Source organism: Oenanthe melanoleuca, chromosome 28 (assembly GCF_029582105.1).
Source record: "Oenanthe melanoleuca isolate GR-GAL-2019-014 chromosome 28, OMel1.0, whole genome shotgun sequence".
NCBI classification, from domain to species: domain Eukaryota; kingdom Metazoa; phylum Chordata; class Aves; order Passeriformes; family Muscicapidae; genus Oenanthe; species Oenanthe melanoleuca.
In genome coordinates, this window is record NC_079361.1 from 536157 (window position 1) to 554672 (window position 18516).

The 18516-nt window shown below is 46.7% G+C and overlaps 1 protein-coding gene across 1 annotated transcript; it reads right to left on the reverse strand.

Annotated features, from left to right (window-relative positions):
* On the reverse strand, positions 1 to 17546 carry RAB11B (RAB11B, member RAS oncogene family). Its single transcript, XM_056512464.1, has 5 exons — positions 17363 to 17546; positions 11723 to 11918; positions 9671 to 9864; positions 7403 to 7483; positions 1 to 4746 (listed from the first exon to the last, which is right to left on the reverse strand). Exons 1-5 carry the CDS (start codon positions 17400 to 17402, stop codon positions 4601 to 4603), a joined length of 657 nt encoding a protein of 218 aa, XP_056368439.1. The 5' UTR covers positions 17403 to 17546; the 3' UTR covers positions 1 to 4600.
* Positions 17547 to 18516: the final 970 nt, after the last annotated feature.

Below are 18516 nucleotides of genomic sequence, written 5' to 3' on the forward strand. Positions count from 1 at the left end.
TATGATTTGGCAATCTTTATATCCACAATACATCATAACCATGCACAAAAATCGAGTGATGTGTTTATTTACAAAGTGAATTGCACTTAACACAGGAACCAGGAATAAAAGTAAATGAAAGGAACCTCTCCTCTGGTTTGCATAAAGGCCCACTACTATTTATAGCCTACAAAGCCTGATAGTCAACACTACCATGCATTATCTGACCAGTGTAAAATAGGAATTGCTGTTATTTATTGAAACAGTGCAGCCCTGGAGATACTCATTCCATGGAAACATCCATAAATCACCAACTACATTTAAGAGTCTGCAAGTCAAGAGAATCTACCCTTCAGCCCCCACTTACTGTGCTTTACTTGAAGGACAATTATTCTTCACCTCCAATTGTCTGATTTGCCTTAGCTGAAATTCAGGCTCCTACTTTTAACAGTGTTCTATTTTTTTATGGAGGAAAAAATCTTCCCTAAGTGACTGACCCACTTCATTGGGATCTTCTTTTCTTTTACAGAGTTCAGAACCTCAAAGCAAGTTCTTCCTTCTGCTTGGAATGGAAATGATCACCAAGCCTTGGTAAGACTCAGCCAGAAACAGATCCCACCCCCATCTTCTGGAGCAGTACAGCATGCAGGGATCAAATCACCAGGAGCAAAAATACCTCCTGTATATTTTTCCAACAGGTTTTGTTAAATAACTGATTGAAATAAAGGCTGTGCCCAACCCTTCCCAGCCCAGCAAAGAGCTCTGTGTTCACACAAGAGGCGCTGGTCACCAGGGGGTCACAGAACTGCACCCAGATGGGGATATCTCTGGGATCCCATCATCTTTTTACTGCCTCTAAACCTGCCACAGGGGCAGGAAGGCACCAAACTGCCTGCTTTCTACCGAACCTCGATGGCCTCCACAGCACGCACTGAAATCTTTTTAACAAAGTAGCAAGCAGTCACCCATCAACAGCATTTTTATAGTTATACAAGTTTGGAGCTTTAAAACTTTTCTATGGGCCAAATTTCCTTGCTCCGTGCAGGCTCCAGTGAAGATCCCAGACTAACTCACCTGTCTGGAAGCACTGACTTTGCAGAAAAAGAGGCTGGATGGATCTGATCTACCCAAGGTATTTATTTTACCAAGTAGCTGTTTGTGTGCTCAGGGCCAAGTCACTTTTATGTATGCATCTTGGCCTTCACCCTTCCCATCAGTAAGAAGAGAGGCAGCACAACAGACTTCTGCCTAATTTTGCATTAAAAGACCTGTTCTAGACATCAAGAGGACCCTCTGATGGTTGTGTTACTGACAGCACTCAGGGCTTTGTAGTGTTTTCAGTAGTTAAAGGAAAGTCAGCCTCAACATCCAAGTAAAGCAGGCAGAGCACACATTCCTTTTTTCCATAGGCATCTTTCCTGTTACCAGTTTTACAAAAGCCAAATTCAGCCCTCAAATCCCTTGTGGCAGATGGAAGAGAGTTGTAACCTTTTCTTTTTTCCTTACAGTAATACTGAGACACAGCCAGCAAAGCTGTGGGATGAAGCAGTTCAGTTGGGATTACATGTAGTCTGTAATTTCCACATCAGGAAAGCATACTTAAGGAGTCTGGGCTACTGGAGAGCTGCTCTGAATGTCAGACAGCTCTTCAGCATTTCCAGCTTCCTCATGATTCTTCCAAGTCTTCCCCTAAGCAATTCCAGCACAGTAGAGGGCTGGATTGTGGATGTAGTTTCTAAGTTTCTAAGGAGGGCAAAATGCTTCATCAGAACACCAGGAACCCCAAATCAGAAGAATCTTCCCCAGCCTGTGCAGAGGAAGATGGCCTAACCTGGCAGAACTGGTCCACTGTCCTTTTTCTATTGTCACAAACAGCTCTGTGCTTAGTCTGGGCAGGAGCACATCAGACCCACAGAAGGGCTTGTGGCTCTGCCTGGAGAACAGCACAGCAGCCTGGGGAAGAGCCTTGTCCCATACTGAGGGACTACAGCATTAAAACCCCCAGGCTGTTCCCAGTGCTCTCAGGAGCTGTGTGGGTGCACATGTGCACACACACAGCTCCCCTGTCCTGGGTGCCCCCAGCAAAGGGCATGAGGCTGTTCCCTGTCACACCACGTATCTCAAACACTACAGAATGGTCCAAGGTCCACTGGTGCTGAGGGGGCTTTGGACAATGGAGTTGTTCAAGAGCTCTTCAATACCCATAAATTTAACAGCACTTAAACCCTAGACACTGACCTTTCACTGGAACTCTGCAGCAAAGTTTAGAGCCTTCCACAAAGTCAAAGACTAAAGAAAATCTTTCAAGAGACAAGCAAGTGACTAAACTGTTTTTTGGTTTCTTACACCAGGCCAGACTGATTTTAGAAACTTCATGTTAAGAACAGGACTTGCAGAGTAAGTTAATGTTAATACATCACCCTGAACTAATAAGTCTTCTTAACAGTAGAATTCCTCCTTATGCTACCCAACTGATTTCTTTTATATAAAGTTTGTTAAAAAATTAAGGAGCCCAGCTCCACTAGTGTCCATTTGTTCTTGAATGAAATATTTTCAATATTTCAGAATTTTCTGACATTGCCAGCTGTCTGAACACTGACTGCATGTTATGTTCTGGTCTTGGACCACCAAAAAGGAGACTTCCCAGTTCCCACCTTCTCTCAACAGAATGCTAGTGAAGTAAATACCAAGTGTTGCAAGTGCTTCCTGGACAGGAACACCCTTAGGACAGGCCTGTGATGCCTACAGGGGAATTCATGCCCTCATTCAATGGGAATAGGCTGCAAGCATGCAGCCTTTAACCTTGAATGTAACCTCTAAACAAAGCTGAACAGTGGAAGTGCCAGGCACTAAGTGCATCCTGCATTGTAAGCTGCAGCCCTCTCAGTGCATAAGGTACAAAATTAAAGGCATTGGTCAGGAAATCTTATAAAAGAAAAGCCATCAGAGTTAACTGCCCTTAATTTTATTACGTAACCAGACAGAACAGTTGAGACTGGAATGTCAGATTTCCTCTTCAAGCACAATTCACAGTTTCATATTTGCTTTGTATCAGTAAAGAAAAATCAACTCACTAATATGCAGCTGGGATTCATCCAGTGAGGTACAGGCTCAGAATAGAGAGCAAAAACTCACTGCAAATGGCTCCACAAGCCTTCAGGGAGCAGCAGATGGTCTCCAGCTCTTCCTTTAGATGTTTCACCCAATATTTGCCATCAGAACATTCAGTGGATACCGGAGGGGATACAAGTGTGCAAGAACTAGTGAGTGATGAAAAGCCATCAGAGATTAGCACAAGCAAGCAAGAGACTGACTACACAAAGTTGTGGTAACATTCTTCCCATTCAGCACAACAAAGAATTAGAGTAGTTAGCCTGCTGATGACAAATTTGTTACATCAGTGAAGTACAATCATTTAAGAATTACAGTCTGCAGTTCAGTAAAACGGTAAGAAAACAACAGGTTAGTAGGTATTATGTGAAATCCTAATATTATGCATTTTAGTACAGTCAATAGTGAAAGATCATGAAGAGAAAGTTCCAGATACTATGGATCTGCAGAAGTTTTACAAAATGTATAAAGTATTGTGTTTCTCTACAACAACCAAAACCCTTACAAGTGCAGGTATATATGTGACATGAAAATATTGCCTCACTCACTCAGACAGGGGCAGAAGAGATCTAGAGAAAAAGCAGCATGCAAAAAAACAAAAAACCAACCCTGGAACTAGAGCAGATCCTGCTTTCAGACACTGACCTACAGTACAAAAGAAGCCTACTTGTACAGGCTGCAAATAGTTTCTGAAATCAATACGCTGGCACTTACTGTACAATAATGTTAACTGATTAACATAAGCCATGAATAAATATTACACCACTTCATAAAGCCTGCACAGGCATTCATGGTGGCAAAGAAAATGATGCAGACATATTTCATTGTTCCCAAATAAAATAAGAAGAGAGAAAGATTTCCCAAGCAGGAAACAGTAAGCTACACAGCCAGACTAACTGTATTAGGGGTAATTACAGAATAAGTAATGTTATTTTCAACAGTTATTTCCTTATGTGTGTGCAACCACTAAAATCCTCACTGTGAGATTTCATCAGGACAGAAAACAGAGCATTTGGCAGGACAGCTAGTTTAATTTCTCCCCCATGTTTACAGAAACACAAGAAAAAGAGATATTTGACTATGGGAGGAAAATACCTTGTCACCTAAATGTAGTTATTTCTTCAACTGGTAGAGTCAAGTCCCACTGTTCCCCTCCCAGAAAACAACAACAACAACAAAACCAAACTAAAAAAAAACCAACACCCTAGCAAAACCAAAACAAGCCTATTTGATAAGAGTGTTTCATGGGATAATATCCAGCAGCAGATGTTCCAACACAAACATGTCTATCAGATCAGTGACTACATTTCAAGCCCAGAAGTCACCACATGGAAGGGGTTTCAAAGGCAGGGGGATGTTAGCCCTACAATTAAAGCTCTAATATGAGAGGGGAGATTTGGGAGTAAAGGAGGGAGGAGGGAGTCACTGAATCACAGGAGATAGGAAGTGCACACAAGTTTCTAAATGAAGCACAGACAAAGTGGAGGGCACAAGAGTCATCTAGAGAAGGTCACAGGTTCTGACAGCACTGGAGTTTGTTGGATTTCTGTCCGTCGGTGGTTGGTGGGACGCTGATGTCAACGACATTGTTGCCAGGAGACTCATCGTGCGCAGACCGGTCGGCGATTTGCTTCTGCGACACGATGCGGTAGATTTCTGCAAGGAGAGCACAGGGGTCAGAGCCGGGGCACGGCTGCCACGGGCACAGCGCTGAGCCACCTGAACAAGGAAGAGGGCTCTGAAAGGGAATCTAGGCTAACCAGATGTGGCATGTAACATCTGGCTGCCATTCCAGTTCCAGAATGAATACACCAGCTCAGTCTGGAAAAGTTATTAAGACAAGAGTCCCCACTGTCTTCTGCAACAGCACTTCCTATCCCATTCTTTTTCAATGACTCTGTGAAAATTGAGATTATTAAAAGGGTTTTCAAATGGGAAAGGAGCAGAAATGCTCATTTCTAAAACAGGAAATCATTGTCTTTGTAATTAAGAAAAACTGGGCAGCACACTCTAGAAACACAAATCACCAGGATGCTGGGAAACCTTTGCAGCAGCAAGAAGTTAGCTGATGCCCACCTCTGCTCCTGGCAGCCTGCTACTGCCAAGTAACAGCAATGCTCCTCTCTGCAACACATCAGTTTTCCTACTTATGACAGCAAAAAGCTGCATGGGTCCATAAAGCCCCATCCTTCTCCAAATGAATTTATTTGACTCAAACTAACTTAGGCTTGAAAGCACATAGATCCAAAAAGCTGTAACCATTGAAGAGAGACTGCCAGCTTAAAAGCTTTCAGAAACAAACTGTTTCAGCTGCACAGTTAGGAGAAATCTTGTAAGTGGAAAGGTTTTTAAGTTACTTATTTCACTGACTATAAGCCCTTGATCCAACTTCCTTTCATTGTGAAACAGGAAAAGGGCAAATACCTCCCTGGAAGTCTGTGGTAAATATTATGGTCACATTTATACAGCCACAACCCTAAAACAGCAACACCCAAAGCTTTTAGTTAGGATTAAAAATCACGGAGGACTCTGCAGGGCTTGTTTCTGGGGGTTGTTTGTTAAGCTGCTTTTTTTTTTTAAGAATGTGCACATATTTATGTTTAAAATGAAAACCTTTAACTCAAGGCCAATCTTGTTGCCACTGGCTGCCTATAGATCTTTGCTGAAAAGGAAGAGGAGGGTTGTTCAGAGGCTGTCACATCCTCTTTCTTTCCTCCTCAGTACTGTATTTGAATTTGAACTGTTCAGAGTTGTTGTCAAGTCCCCTTTGCTTTGGGGGAGCAACTCTTTGGGTTTTTTTTTGTGGGGGCTTTTTCTTCCAGTCCTTAGTGGTTCCTCAAACAAGTGGCCAGTAAAGAAACTCCTGTCCTGCTGTTCCCACTCTTCCCTCCACCAAGTCCCTTGTGGTGGCTCCCAACTCACTACTCTACACAGCAAAGGTTCCTTCTCTCTCAGAAGGAGGATTCTTCCCCAGGAGTAATCACTTTAGCAATAGCCTTTTCATGACTTCTCACTCTTATTATCCATGTACCTTTGTTACCCAAACTGGACAATCTCAACACATCTGGGAGCCCAGGATGCTGTGAGAGAGAGGGGTCTGAGTTCAGTTTTTCCAGGCCTGACCTCAGTTTGAGTTGTTATAGCATTGTGGCTCTTCTAGAGTGTCCTCAGGCCAGCATCTCTAACCATGGTCAGTCTCAAGAAAACACTGCAAGGGAAGACAGGATGGATGGTGACAGCTGAACTACACTCAGAGCACTAAAATCCTCTCTCAAAGTGCCAGGGAAGTTGCCTCAGACCTAGCCAAGTGTCCCAGATCAGCCATGAATCTGCTACATGGTGCGAACCCAGCCCAGCTCCAGCTCTGGGCAGTTGGTCTGCCTCACACTCCAGTTCCTTCACTAGTGGCTCTAATAACACAGATCTGCTGGGCAGCAAATACAACCCATTCCTCATCTGTCAGGTTTCTTACCTATAGAGGCAGCTTGGCTACCCCTTTTTTCCTGTCTGCCTCTTCTTGGGCACCTTGGAGTCAGACTGGGGGTTGTTCAGTCTGGAGAAGAAAAGGCTCTGGGGAGACCTTAATGCAGACTCCCAATATCTACAGTCCCCCAAGAGCGATGGAGATAGACTTTGGGTAAGGGCCTGGAGTGCCACCACAAGGGGGAATGTCTCCCCACTGCCAGAGGGCAGGGTTAGATGGGATAGTGGGAAGGAATTGGTGGCTGTGAGGGTGGTGAGGCACTGGCACAGGTTGCCCAGAGCAACTGCAGCTGTCCCGTCCCTGGCAGTGTCCAAGGCCAGGCTGGACGGGGCTTGGAGCAGCCTGGGTCAGTGGAACGTGTCCCTGCCCATGGCTCACTGCCAACTTTTTATCCACCAGAATCCCTGGGTCCTTCTCTGCAGAAGATCCTGTTGGTGCAGTCACCTATAACCCTTGCAATCAGCTGAGAACGAGTTCAGTAGTCTGAAAATGGTACCAGTCTGCTTTGCTGCAAGAGAAGATACTGGAACATTTAATTTCCAACATGGCTAGGGCTTCACTGCTGAGATTTTGTGCAGGCATGGAAGTACAATTACTAGATTCCTTTACAACAGTGCTATTGCAATAGCCTGAACTTATAGAACATCAGGAGATAGACACTTTCAGGAGACAGAAACAAGTGTATGGGGTGGGAGGCAGAACACAAAGGTGAGATTAGAAAGCTTGCAAACTAACCATCGTTCCCAATGTAATTCCAAAACTACAAAACGTGCCCAGGAAGAACATCCACCACCTCAGCAGCTCCTCTGAAGCCATAACAAACCATACCTGTAAGGATGTTCTTGAAGGCTTCTTCTACATTTGTTGAATCCAGAGCAGATGTTTCAATAAAAGATAAGTTATTTTTTTCTGTAATAAATAAAAAGTGGTTCAGTTAAAAACTTTAATAACACTTTATTTCCCATTTACTTTGAGGTTTTATCTTTTATTTTAGGCCAAACCATCCAGGGCACAGTAATTTTTTTTCTTTTCCCTGTTGCACAAGAACACCTCGGTGCTGCAGTTCAACAACATCTCTTTTGCCCAAAGTGCAAGAACATTTTCCCCACTGCAGCCCTTGCTCAGTCAAGCAACACAAAATATCCTTCTGTTCTGGCTACAGATCACACAGAGGTACCTTGAGCAAGAGCCCCAGCAAAAGCACATCTGCTACTACAGAGACACAATTCTCCTCTGCAACCTCAAGAAGATCAACAGAACTATACTTTCCTAATCAGACCCCACTTCCAAATAATAATCACCCCTTGGAACACAGTCTATTTTCTTCTTTCCTCTTACAGTGCAAAATATTTTTTTTAAATTAAAAAAGAGAGTGATTAACACTCAAATATCATACCTAGAATGGTCCTGCATCACGTGCCCAGGAACAGGCACATTTCAGTCATGGAGCTTAAACAGCAACAATTAGACCATCACTAGCAATTTAAAACAGCCTTAGGAAGAAGTGAGGGACAAAGGTAACAAGCTGAACCAAGTGACCAAAGTAATAGGCTATCTGGGGCACCCACCAACTTGTTTTCACTTCTCTTAGATAAACGTCACTTCTCCTCCATCTGAAAATTTGAAGCAGCTTCATTACCCTCAGGGTACTTGCTTACCAGCAAACTTCAGAAAGTGTGTATAAGCAAGCCTTTGCAGTATTTCGAGAGGTGTTTTAGAGGTTGTACACTTACATTCCACCTCCAAGCTTGACAGCCACACAAAAGCTGAATGTCCCCAGGCCTTTCAGGGAAAAAGAATATCTGACCAGTGCTCTGCCAGGTAAGGAATGCAGTAGCAGCATCTTCTATAACCCACTTGACTTCTCCCAACAAATGATAATTTTCAAGCCTGATGACTGCTGCATTTAAGAGAGACTAGATGACACTAATATATGCATCAGTGTCCTAGAGCAGCAACAACCCCATCTAAGAGAAGGTTCAGCATTCAGCTGTAGCTATCCACATTGATACCTACTCAGCAGAAGCAGGTCTCTAGGAAGGAAGGACAGACATTTTGTATTGTGATATTTTATGTTTTTATTGTGATGTGTTCTGTTCTAAATGTTGCTTACTGTTTCTAGCCTTGTTAGAGGAAGTATTTAATCTTCAGCTATCAGGCAGCTCAAAGACAATGTTTCAAAAACATGAACTACCACTAGATTTAAAAAGCAACAGAAAACCACAAACTAAAAATGATGAAAAAATTCTCCAAAAAAACTAACTATACATGCTAGTTAATAAGTCAGAATATTTTAATTAAAAAAAAACAACAACTTAAATGTCCTTTTTAGGATTCAAATTAAAACTTGAGGTGAGAGTTCAGGCCTGTACAAAACAGTGATCACAGCAGGCCCTGTGCCCCAAAGCCCCAGCACAAACCTGCAAAGGCCCTGGACAGGGATCACAGCAGGCCCCAGGCCCCAGCACAAACCTGTGAAGACCCTGAGCACGGATCACAGCAGGCCCCAGGCCCCAGCACAAACCTGTGAAGGCCCTGAGCAGGGATCACAGCAGGCCCCAGGCCCCAGCACAAACCTGTGAAGGCCCTGAGCAGGGATCACAGCAGGCCCCAGGCCCCAGCACAAACCTGTGAAGGCCCTGAGCAGGGATCACAGCAGGCCCCAGGCCCCAGCACAAACCTGTGAAGGCCCTGAGCAGGGATCACAGCAGGCCCCAGGCTCCCAAATCCCCAGCACAAACCTGCGAAGGCCCTGGACAGGGATCACAGCAGGCCCCAGGCCCCCAAATCCCCAGCACAAACCTGTGAAGGCCCTGGACAGGGATCACAGCAGGCCCCAGGCCCCCAAATCCCCAGCACAAACCTGCAAAGGCCCTGAGCAGGGATCACAGCAGGCCCTAAAGCCCCGGCACAAACCTGCAAAGGCCCTGGACAGGGATCACTGCAGGCCCTAAAGCCCCGGCACAAACCTGCAAAGGCCCTGAGCAGGGATCACAGCAGGCCCCAGGCCCCAGGCCCCAAAGCCCCAGCACAAACCTGCAAAGGCCCTGAGCAGGGATCACAGCAGGCCCTGTGCCCCAAATCCCCAGCACAAACCTGCGAAGGCCCTGGCCTCGTCGGTGGGCACGGCCCGCAGGTGGCGCAGGTCGCTCTTGTTGCCCACCAGCATGATGACGATGTTGTTGTCGGCGTGGTCTCGCAGCTCCTTCAGCCAGCGCTCCACATTCTCGTAGGTGAGGTGTTTGGCAATGTCATAGACGAGCAGAGCCCCAACAGCACCACGGTAATATCTGAAACCATGAGGCACAGCCCTTCAGCCAGAGCTCTGTCCCAGCCACAGCCACAAACAGGCCATCTAGCTTTTCTATCATGCTTTCCACTTTGGAAAAGGTTGTGCTGATGCAGATACTCCAGCTGGAGTGGTTTTGAAGCCTAAAACCAAGTCCCAAATGCAGTGTTTTTTCCTAATGGCATTTCTAAAATAATCCACTATGTGTACCAATATGCTGGAGAGCCTACAGAAAGCAGGACTGAAAACGTCCTGTCTGTTCCAACCGTGTGCAGAAACCCACCATTGCAGAAACTTGCTCTGAAGTTCCAACCTAATCTTCTGCTAGGAAAACAGTCCTTAATAAAATGTCAGTACTTGTTCCCGATCCTTCAAATATCTCCTGTCCGTCCTACAAATTAAACAGGGGACTCTGGGCTATATTCTCACTGTATATATATCCACAAACCTCTAATCCAGGAACAGAGTTTGCCCCCTCAGCACAGGTTTGGGCCCATTTCAACACAAGCCAAGGGGTCAGCTCACCACAAGCCTCTCTGCATCAGCAATCCTGTAACATCCATATCTCTCTTCCACACAATCCTACCATTTCTCCTCAGTTCTGCAGCAGCTGTCTGACATACTGTTGAACTGAGTCAGGGCACCAAGTCATCAGAAAACATTCCCTTTTCCCTGATGTTTGGCATTTTGCTGGCTGAGCAGGCTGAACTGGCTGAGTGATGTGTCAAGCAGCAGTTAGTGCCAGCACAAAGGAGAGGCAGGGTCACAGGACTGTAGCTGCAATAGCTCCCAGCAGTAAAACCTGTTGTTGTTGACCCAGACCAGACTAGTAGTTTTTACAGGAAGAGCAAGAGTCACAAAAAATTTCAGAAAGTCACACTATCTTTTTTTTCCAGAAAAGATGCAATTTGAAATTGTCATATCTGCTTCTGCATCCCTTTTCCTATAGATTGCTCCCTTTGGGCTCCGGGCTCTCCTGGTTTTCTCCCATCTTGACAAAATTCCCCTTACTTTGAGTTTAATGGCTCAATCACTTTATGACTGAGAAACATGTTTTTACCTTTAAAAACTGATAGATACACGTCTGTAATGTAAGAAAATCGACTCACTGATCAGAAAATGCCCTGGAGAACCAGGCCTGACCAAAGGGTTTGCCTTTTGGCCTCTGCCAGATACTTTTGCCCTCTGCCAGATACTTTTGCCTGCACAGAAACAGGTAGACCTCAAGCCCTCTGTGGATTAACAAGGTCCCATAGGTGAAAAAGCTTCTCACCTCCAGGGACTGTGCCTAATGCTGCACAATCAGCACTATTATAGTTGCCTTCCTACTTCCTGGCTATTCAATGTGTGTGCTCATGGACCTAATTTTCAGGGCTGTGACTAATTCAAAGTCATTGAGATTTCAAGGGACTTTGTGCTGCACATTTTCCTAAAAATTCCCTCAATCTCAAGACTGAGGGGGCAATGGAGACCAGAAGTCATGGGTGTTACAGTATGCCTAGACCAAAACTTGATACTAACAGTACCCAGCTTCCATCTGAAATGATACTCACTCCACATAATGAAAACAGTTCATTCAGCGCACACAAAAAAACAAATCCCAGAACTCAAACAGAATTTCCCACAGTTTTGATTTAAGCTGTCACTTGTTTCCATTACAGTAACACGAAAATCTAAAATTTACTTTCATTATATTAATCAAGGGAACACAAAAGTATTTGCTATCTTATGACTTGGATCCATATTGAAGTCTGTGACAATGACTCTGTCACATGTGCCAGATATGTTTCATTCCCTACCCATACATTTATGTGCAGCATCTCTGCTAGAATTCTGTGGAGCAAAGTCACAGTACTCACGCTGAGGTAATGGCACGGTATCGCTCCTGGCCTGCAGTATCCCAGATCTGGGCTTTTATCGTCTTCCCATCCACCTGGATGCTCCTGGTGGCAAATTCCACCCCAATGGTGCTTTTACTTTCCAAATTGAACTCATTGCGTGTGAAACGTGACAGAAGATTACTTTTCCCAACTCCAGAGTCTCCAATCAACACAACTGAAAGAAGAGACATTATTTTCACAATTAATTTCTCGTACCAGCAGCAGAGACCCCACACTGCAGTGAGGCCTGGCATCCATCAGGAATGCAGTCAGATAATACAGGAGAGCCAACACAGACAACACCGCAGTCTACTATACACAGCTTGCTTCTCCAGCCCCAGAAGAGCCCCAAGCTGTTTTGTGGTCAGCAGCTGCCCAGTCCTCAGAGGTGAAAATGAGAAATTGCTACAGTGACTGTCAAAGCCAAACAGTGCTTTGGAAGCCCCAACCACTGCAGCAGGCTGAGGTAAGAGGTGCCCCTCACACACTCGACCTTTGGCACAGGAAGGCTGCAACCCAAATTTTAAGAAACACTACAGGCAAGAACATGGTGACCTGTCTGCCCAACAAAAGCCTTTGTACAGTATAGGTATACTCTATTTTTATTAAAAAACTGAAAACATGGTAAGTAAACAATTATTTGCAGTTCCTGTTGGAGTCCTACAGGGTGTTTTATTTCAATAATTTAATTAATAAATACATTCACCACAGAAAGGGGAAAACAGGAGACATTTGATACTACAAAAAAGACACAAAGCAAAGCAGAACTTCATCCAGCAAAACAAGCTGTAGTAGACTGCATGAGAAGAGATGAGCTAGAAACCTCTGCCTCCACATGTGGTGCTGCCATGCTAACAGAAAAATGTAAGTACAGAGAGATCTTCCAACACACAAAGCCCAGCTTTCTTGAAAGGAATTGTGAAAACAAAGGTACATTTTGTGGCAGGAGGCTCCCTCTACTTTTTGGCTTATCGATGAGAGCAAGAAACAACCGAGAGAAACAAAGCTGATAAAGCTGAGCCATGCTCCCTTCCTGTCGCAAACACTGTATCACATACCCTTTGGAATTCAAGTGTCCTGGCTCAAGCAAAAGGAAGAAAGGCAGCCAGCCTCTGGCTTGGAGCTTCTCCAACCTTGAGAATATTTTCTACTCCAGCCCTAAATACAGATTTGCTGATCTTCCTCATTCATATGGTCTGTTTTTCCTAGAGAAAAGCAGACATGGGCAAAAAAAATTCCCAATTTTCCCCCAGCAACTACAGAAGAATCTTCTCATTGCACATTTCCAGAATAAGCTCACCAGTGCTCTCCCAGGGCCAAGGATCACACTTGTCTTTAGTGCTGCTATAGCTTTTCTCTGCTCAGGCCATTGTTAGAGGATGCAGCTCTGGCAGTGCCCTGCTCCAGCTTGCTGCCACCCCACCCCTGGAGCACATTCCCAGGCTGCTGCTGGAGCCTGGCTCTGCTGCGACAGCTCCTGAGCTGCACAGGGGCATTGTTGAAACGCCCCGGAGAGCCCCGCCAGCATCTCATCTGCCTGACAGCACAGACAGACAATTGTGCTAGCACAGCTGAACAGGCAAAACACAACAGAGGCAGGAACGGGCAGCCAGCACATCGTGGCGAGGCACCACAACTCCCCACCCAGGAGAACTTAAACAGCTCCTCACAGTGCTCTGCCTTCCCTGGCAAAAGGCCCTAACCATTTTTTAGGGTATGAGAACAGATAGATAAAAAAAGATTTTATTACAAGTTTTAACTCCAGGATTTTGTTAGCTTTATTTTCCAGACAAACAGTTTTTCAACACTAATTCCATGGGACCTTCCAAGAATAGGCAGAGGTCATCCATCTTGCACAGAGATCTGCTGGCTGGAGTAGGCTCTGTCCTACAGCAAAACCCTGACCATAACAAAAAATAAGAATATCCACCACACAAGCTAGACCAGATTGGAAGACCTCTGAGGCTTCCAACTGTTACCAAAGGGAGTTATTTTCCCATGGCTTTGCAGCTGGAGAAAGCACAGCCTTCCCATGTACTAGCCATTTCCCAGGCCTCTGGCATTTTAAAAGCATCAGTTTGAGGCACAAACCATGCCAATGGCTCTCAGGTCATTAATTCCATCTGTCACTGGAAGAAAATTCCAGTGGTCCTGCGCAACTTTGGCTGGTTATTCACAGGTTCCCTTCACTGTACTGCCCCACATTCCAGCAGAGCTTCTAGGAGAGCATTTTTCAGAAGTTAAAGGAAGGCAACCAAATCCCAATTCAATAAAGAGCATTCTTAGAGTTCCTAAGTGCTTCTTATTAATACTCAATCTTGAGCACTAAAAGAGCATTTTCACTTTCAGGAGAAAAATGCCAAGACTTTCCCGCCCCCCCCCCCCCCCCCCCCCCCCCCCCCCCCCATGGACAAACTTATTTTCTGTGGGAGTTGAGCAAGAACGTATCTTCAACATTCTGGACTACGCGATTAGATCTTGGGAAAGTTTCTAAATTTGGTAGCAGGCCACCACACAGTATTGCCTGTTCAAATTCAGTAGTCATGAAGAATAGGAAAAAAACTTCCAAATGACAGCTTAAGAGTCTGAATACTCCCTAAACAAATCTTACCAGAACCACTCTGCAAATGCCTCCAAGGGCCACACCGATGATGAAAAGATGCACTGGTTTCATCTTGGAAGTGACATGAACCAATAACCAGCACCAGCCATCTTCACGTGGCTCTAAGCACACAGACAAGCCTCGTGTAGTGCCCTGTTCATATCCTGAATCCTGATCCTTCAGTATTTCCTGATTTTCTCTCTCCTCCAGCATCCCCTGCTACTGTATGGGTTATCCATCATCCATCAACTCAGTCACCACCCTCCCTGCATCCTGTGTCTACAACATCCAGAACTACAGCACAATCCCACCGCAACACCTGCCCTGTATATTGAGATCCTTGTACAAAAGGAGCCAAAGTCAGAATTAAAATTCCAGTGCCATCATTGGTAAGAAAAGGAAAATAAACAGATCGAGTTTATGACAGAATTGTAAATACACTCATTTATTAATCTGGAAAAAAGAATATATACTTTTAAGCGATTAAGAAGATTAAGACTCTCTCTAGCAGAGAGCATCTAATCAGAGTTTGTGATAAATCTGAAGTACATAAGGTTGCCAGATACTGGTGACTAATAGGATACGCATTTGTTTTTAATAACCACAGCCTTTGCTAAGCAGAGACTAATCAGGGCAGCCTAAATTCCCACAAAAGTAAAAGAAAGCTCTTTCTCCCTATGGCTGATTTTTTTCTTGCCTTTTTCATGAGCCAGCATACATCTGCATAGCCTCAGATTTAATTTTTAAAATAAACACTGATAATAGCTAATCTTCTCAAGAGCAAAGTTAATGTGCAGATCACATTTAATAGGTACAAGGCTTCCAACATTTTTAACAGCTCTTCAAAGGTCACTAATTCAATTCCAAATCAATGGATTCAAAACTCATCCTGAAAAGTCACTGCTTTTTCACCATCTCCACTACAAAACTAATTGGGAATAGAGGCCAGAACTACTGGCTTTACTTGGGTCACAGCCACAGCTCTTAGCAGCCTCACTACCCCACACAGCCCTGCACACACAGTTTGGCTCCTTTCCCCAAAGGCTGGCTCAGGCACTTTGGTAAAAAGTCTTATTTTGCTGGGATCAATAAAATAAGCAGTTTTGCTGGGATGCACACAGAAAAAAATGGGAAATGGGGAACAAAGAAGCACTAGTTCAGCAGAGCAGCTTTGACTATAATCACTCACATTCCCAGAGTGCTACCAAACCTTAAGTTAGTCATTGCCTGCCACATGCTCTCCTTTGGAAACAGGTGGCAGGGGAAACAGTCAAGCCTTAAATTTAATAAAAATAATCTCTCCCAGACTAAGATCCTCCTACATCATTATTTCTACCTCTGACTACTACACAGACTGACAGAACAGAGTTCAAAAGTTGTCTGTGTAGCTAAGAAAGGCCAAACCACAAATCAACCAAAGTCCTGGACATCATTACAGCAATTGTCCTTGATGTTTAATTCCAATACTAGAGGCAGAAAGACAAGAAAGGGGATTGGTCCCACAGCAGAGCCCATTTATATTATTTTTTGTCTAATCCCAAAAAGCCTCAGAGGAAGGAAAAGAGAAATAAGCAAACCCACAAAGAAACCCTTATCTTTTTTTTTTTTTTTTTTTTATTCATACAACAACCCCTCCCAAAAGATGCACAGAAAAGGACAATTCTCTCAGCCCGTTTTCTAAGGGCTACAAAGTGTGGCAGCATCAGCACAGCACAGATCCTGACCAAATGGCTTCAGGTTGAGTCTCATTCCAGGTAAAATTAAAAACACATTTCAAAGCAAGTATTTTTAAAAGGTGAATGCAGTTCTCCCTAGCTAATTGACTATTCAGAGAAAGAAAAAAATAAGTTCAATTTTTAGGCTTTGAAGTTTCTGGCTATTAAACCACCTGAGAAACAGACTTCAGAAGGAAACTACTTTAGACTCAGACAATTTAGTGTATTTTTACAAGCTGGTCTTCTGCTTTACAGGCAGAGAATAAATAAGGGCTTTTTTCCCTCCATTGTCTTCAAGATTCAATCCACTGTAAAACAAGTAAAGCAAATAGGCAAATGCATCTATAAAATATTTCCCACAGAGGAGTAACTGCTCTTTCTTTTGGTCTGCAAGTTTGGAATCACTGCTGCCCTTGGGAGCATCCAGGTACAAAGACATCAAATTCCTGGGAAATTGTCACAGCAGCAAGTGACCCCCAGAGCCCTCAACGGCACCGTTAGCCCTGCTCTTCCCTAAGTGAGCTCTTGGGATGAAAATCAGGTTTCAGCCACTCTACCAACAGTAGATCTGATGTAAAATAGGCTGGGAAACCAAAGGTGAAAGTGCTACACTCACCTGCACTGCTCCTCGGGCCTCACAGGCAGAGCTGAGGGCTGCTCCGGGAAACTGGTCAGCTTGAGCCTCTGGACAGGCAGGAGCCCGGCCTCAGAAGTCATCCCACGGGACAGAAAGCCCAAAGACATCCCATGGGATGACACCCACGGCGATGATCCCCCGGAGGCAGCGCAGGAGCAGCACGGAGCCCTCAGAGAGCCCTGGACAACCTGACATGTCACAGGAAGGGGCAGGGGCCGGGGCAGGCGCGGCAAAACACCCACCAGCACAGCCAAACTAACAACGTTACGGCCCCGGGATCCCGGTACCGGCGCTCGGCGGGGACCTGCGAAGGAGCCTCCACCGAAGCTTATGGTTTTGCAACTCCGGCCCGACACTGGGTGATCTCCGGACAGACACCGGCACAGCCCCAGCCCGCGGCCGGCCCGCCCGCGGCGGCTCCGGTCGCGCCGGGGATCGCAGCCGCTCAGCTGCCGGCGCGCGGCCCGGATCGGGGTGGATCGGCCCTTGCGGCTCTCCCGCGTTTCCCCGGGGCTCCCCCGGGGCTCCCCCGCGCCAGACCAGGCCGGGGGCCCACAAGGCCGCCCCGCGCACCAAGGCCGCGGCGGGTGCCCCGGGCCCGCGCGGCCCGCTAATCCCGGCCGAGCCCGGCGCGGTGCGGCGGCGTGTCCCTGCTGAGCACGTACCTTTGAATAGATAGTCGTACTCGTCGTCGCGGGTGCCCATGGCGATGGCGGCGCCGACCCTCTGCCTGCCCGGCACCGACCGCGGCCCAGCCGGGGAGGGGTTCTTCCGCACGGGCCAATCAGGACCCGCCAGAGCCCGCAGGAGTCGGGCGGTGCGCCAGACCCATCAACGACAGCCAATAAACGGCGGGAATTCCGCTGACTGGCGGGCAGCGCTGCCCAATCGAAGGGAGGCAGCTGGGGAGGGGCGGTGCTTGGGTGGTCAAGCTGGGAACCTGAGAGACGGGGCGGGGCTGGGGCGGGGCCGGGGCGGGGCGGGAGTGGGGGGCCGGGGTTTGTGTGAGGGCCGGGCGGGGCTGCGGGGGCGCGGAGGAGGGGGAGCTTTTCGGGTGAGGGGGTTACACTGAATTGGGGGGAATGGCCCTCAGGGGGATGAGGATCACCCGAGTTGAGCGGGATCGCTGGGAGAAAGGTTTCGCTCCTTTTGTGAGTGACCCCCGATCGCTGGGGGTGGTGTCATCTCTGGGCGGGGGGGATAACCGGCCCAGCCCGGCCCGGGGATTAGCGCAGCACTGAAACTGAGGAACACAGAGGAGGAGGCCCTCAGCAGCGCCCCAGGACACCTGGCTGCCGCCCAGAGCCCCAGCTCCAGCCCCCTTCCTTCCCCCTCGGGCTGCTACCTGCCCCGCTCAGCGCTCCCGGCCACACCTTCCTGCTGAACACAGCTGAAAAGGCTGTTCTGGCAAAAACATGCCCTCACGGTGACACAATTGTTCAAGGAAAACATTTCCCTTTTTTTCCTGGCACGGCTCTAGGCAGTTTCCTGAGGGGACTAGTGACCACAGCCAGAGACCGCGTGGCCACTTGGGCAGTGTCGGAGAGCCACCCTTCGCCTCGGCTTTATGGGCTCCAAGTGGGACATCCTTCACCTTCCCGACAGCAGAGTTGAGCAAGTCATCCTGGGAACGCTGTCCAGGCTGCAGGACCAGCCTCACGGAGCCTCTCGGGGGCCCAAGGGTGTCCCTGCTGCCCTGGTGGCCCCCTGCTCGTCACCCCATACAAACTATACACACTTGCGTCCCATCACTGGCCTGACACCTTTGGTTGTGTTTGGACAAACCCTGGCAGGGAAACTGCCGACTCCCTCCCTCCCT